The 3716-nt window shown below is 50.3% G+C and overlaps 1 protein-coding gene across 4 annotated transcripts in view; it reads left to right on the forward strand.

Annotated features, from left to right (window-relative positions):
• Positions 1 to 3716, forward strand: part of srgap2 (SLIT-ROBO Rho GTPase activating protein 2) — a 244264-nt gene that overhangs the window by 204236 nt on the left and 36312 nt on the right. For all 4 annotated transcript variants that reach the window (XM_043716321.1, XM_043716322.1, XM_043716323.1 and 1 more), the window contains one exon: positions 2768 to 2873. In XM_043716321.1, coding sequence (XP_043572256.1) covers positions 2768 to 2873 — 106 coding nt within the window. The remainder of the gene's footprint in view (positions 1 to 2767; positions 2874 to 3716) is intronic.

The raw sequence follows: 3716 nt of genomic DNA on the forward strand, positions 1-3716 counted from the left end.
TTCTTCCTGAACCCACATTTGTCTCTGAGCTCAGAGCCCATGCAGACACAGAGCGACCTCTGGGAATAGGAGCTGCTTATTGCGGTGGTAAGCACAGAATGTGCACTCCTCGTCCTTGTTCCCTGTGAGGAACACTGACTGTCCGTCTGAGCTCCACCCACTTCCCATTCCCATACTAATGCAGTTCACATGAACACTCCAAATCACCTCTCCCTATTCCCCCCAGCAACTACACTGCCTCCGCCAAACTGAGCTATCAGCCTTCCTCCTCCTATGGCCTAGGCAACTCTGCTCCATCCCCCACCACCCCCATCCCAACAACACCCCCCACCCCCTCCCCAACCCAGCTTGTCATGGGAACGACCTGCCTCTCACTCACTGTTGTACGTCTGGTCATTGAGAAACACGAGTCAGGCCTAGTACCAAGCTCACAGCCTTCTCACTTTTCTCATCTCCCGCTCCCCCTGCCCCCCGCCACAATCCTCCCAGTCTCCCTCAACAACAACCCCCATTTCTTACCTGCTCAGGTCTTTAGGTGACTCCATATCCTCAACAGTGTGATTTCCTCCTGAGATGGCCAAGCAAGACGCTCTGTTTGAGGGTAATTAGAGAGAGAGAGAGAGAGAGCGCCTTTGAAATAGCTCCCCTGAGCCTGGTGTCCCATCCCAAGTCCCCCTTTATTTACACAGGGAGAGTCATTGACCCTGCTCCAGCTCCCTCAGAGCCAGCTCTCAGAGTGAACAGACCCTCACACACTCCTGTTTCTTTTTTCTCTCTTTTCAGCAGTGCTTATTTATTCCCCCGCCCCCATGTTGTGTGTGTGCAGGTGTGAGACAGTGAGAGACACAAGGTGCACGAATCTTTATTCAAATTCCACCACCAGGAAGATAGGAAAACACCCGGGTGGCCAGTGACAAACACTGCCCTTCACATCAAAGGGCAGTGCTGTGTGATCAAACAGTGAAGGGGAGGGTAGGGACTAAATCAAAATGGAGTTGGAGGGGGAAATAATGCACTCCACTCCCTGCGGTGCCCACCTCTCCCTGAACAACTCCAGGGACACTCCTGTTTCTATCTGTCAGCCAGGGCTCCCTGACTCGACCAGATTTACAGCCCCAATCAGGGAACTCAGATTCTGAGGGCCACCTGGCTGACCCTCAGTCCAGCCTTTGCAGTGACACCCACATCCCATGAAACAATGGAGAAAACACAGGATCTGGAGGACTGTTCCTTACAGAGTAGCTAATGTCCACATGCACAGACCCACCAACAAGGGTGCTCTGGGAGCAGACCCAGGAGGTATCAGCTCAGTCAGCTCACAGTCCCAATCCGTTCCCAAATCCACTGCTTTAAGCTGCTTTCTGAGCTGGCAAGTCGCAAACCCATCAAGGATTCCAACGCTAGTCCCTTGTCAAAATGTATAAACAACTTCCCATGACAATGACTTTGTTCATGCAGCACCTTTAATGCAGTGATAACAAAAAGTGCTGGAGATCACAGTGGGACAGGCAGCATCCATAGGGAGGGAGCAAGCTAACATTTTGAGTCGAGGTGACTCTTTACCAGAGCTGATGTGCACCTTTAGTGCAGTGCTGAGTCTCACAGGAGCATCCACTATTGCCTGGCCTATAACAGTCTGGAAGTCATCATTCTTATCTCACCATTTTATCTATATTCCTGTGATTGTGGAGCAAATAAACAAGAGAGAGAGTGAAGTAGAAAAGGGCAAAAGCTTTAACTTGTGAATGAAGTCAGTGGTCTGTTCCTGTGATGGAATCATTGAACAAGAGACTGGGAAGAGAAGGAGAAGCAAATGTGTTGGATTATTTTTTGACAATTGAAACCTGAAGCAAGCTGAGCAACAGTGGAGCGTTAGCATGGGAAGACTGGTTAATGCAGAACGTCACTGTGAACCTGCCTTCAGAGTTCGTCAGGATTCTGGTAAATGTGAGATTCGGGTGATTGTGACCCTCCCTGTCCTTTAGGTAAAAGGAATGAGGTGATTCCAGGAACGTTGGTTAAATGTGGACAGTGGTTAAACAGACTTGAGGACGGTGTGAGAGGCATTTACACAATGTCCAAGACCATCAGATGCGTGCCTTTCAAAGATTGGAGCTTGGGAAGAAACGTCAGATGTCTGGCGTCCTGCAGTGTTATCCCTGTGTAGACAGAGTGTGCAGGTTCTGCCTCCTCCCCTCTTCCTTACCTCTGCCTTTCCCATTAATGCTGAACTCCGGAAGCTGGAGCTGAGTTCCTTCAGCAGGTCCCAGTTTGAAGATCGTTCAGCCGTACTCACCACATGATAAGCAAGGAAAACCAATCTGTGTGGAGCATCCTGTTGGGAGGTGGTGTCACCGTGATAATGTAACTGGGTTAGTAATCTCAAACCCCGAGATAATGTTCATTTAGAGATGAAACCCACCCCTGGTCTGGCCTACACGTGACTCCAGACCCACAGCAATGTGCTTCTCTCTCAGTTACCCTCTGGGCAATAAATACCTGCCCAGATAGTGACAGCCACACCCCATGAACAAATTTAAAGATATCTGTTCCTACTGCACAGCACTGAGGAGGGGCTAAGATCTAACTGTATCCCCCCAGCCTTGGGTGGGGGGGGAGGAGGGGATTTACAGTTTGGCCTTGGGTGAGCTAGATTGTTCCAGGGAGAGTGTAGGCTGGGATCTGGAGAAAGGAGGTGCTTGGTGGATTTTGTTTTTGTGACCTAACAGGTTTGTTTTGACGTGTTTGTTGATCCCACATTTTGCAGCAATTGAAAATCTCCCCGACCGAGCTCAGCAAATCCGGAAAGTTCTCCTGTGTTTGCCAAAACCCACCATCATCATGATGCGATACCTGTTTGCCTTCCTCAGTCAGTGAGTATTAATAGCACTCTCCTGGATTTTTGTTTCCTCTGTTGTGTCTTCACTCCACCCCTCACTGCCTGACGTTAAACAACTTATATAAACGAGAACTTCTTTCTCATCAACCCCATCGGCTCCAATACACACCATTCCCCCACTGGTTTGTGATGCTTCTGTTCCCATGAGCATCAGCTACAGACAGCAATGTCTGTGAGAAATTCAAACAGAGCTTTATATTCCAAGCCTTGACAAGTTATACAACAAACATTGAGCTTAAACCTCAAAGTGATCCCGCACAGACCAATTCTGGGAAAGTTCCACTGCAGAACATCATTGCAACTGAGGCAGGATCGAGGGAACATGGCATGGTCAGTACTGAGGGAGTGCTGCACTGTCGGAGGGTCAGTACTGAGGGAGGTGTTCCCGGTCTGTGAGTGTGTTCCCGGTCTGTGACTATGTTCCCGGTCTGTGAGTGTGTTCCCGGTCTGTGAGTGTGTTCCCGGTCTGTGAGTGTGTTCCCGGTCTGTGAGTGTGTTCCCGGTCTGTGAGTGTGTTCCCGGTCTGTGAGTGTGTTCCCGGTCTGTGAGTGTGTTCCCGGTCTGTGAGTGTGTTCCCGGTCTGTGAGTGTGTTCCCGGTCTGTGAGTGTGTTCCCGGTCTGTGAGTGTGTTCCCGGTCTGTGAGTGTGTTCCCGGTCTGTGAGTGTGTTCCCGGTCTGTGAGTGTGTTCCCGGTCTGTGAGTGTGTTCCCGGTCTGTGAGTGTGTTCCCGGTCTGTGAGTGTGTTCCCGGTCTGTGAGTGTGTTCCCGGTCTGTGAGTGTGTTCCCGGTCTGTGAGTGTGTTCCCGGTCTGTGAGTG

The sequence above is a fragment of the Chiloscyllium plagiosum genome, chromosome 26 (genome assembly GCF_004010195.1).
Source record: "Chiloscyllium plagiosum isolate BGI_BamShark_2017 chromosome 26, ASM401019v2, whole genome shotgun sequence".
Taxonomy (NCBI): Eukaryota; Metazoa; Chordata; class Chondrichthyes; order Orectolobiformes; family Hemiscylliidae; genus Chiloscyllium; species Chiloscyllium plagiosum.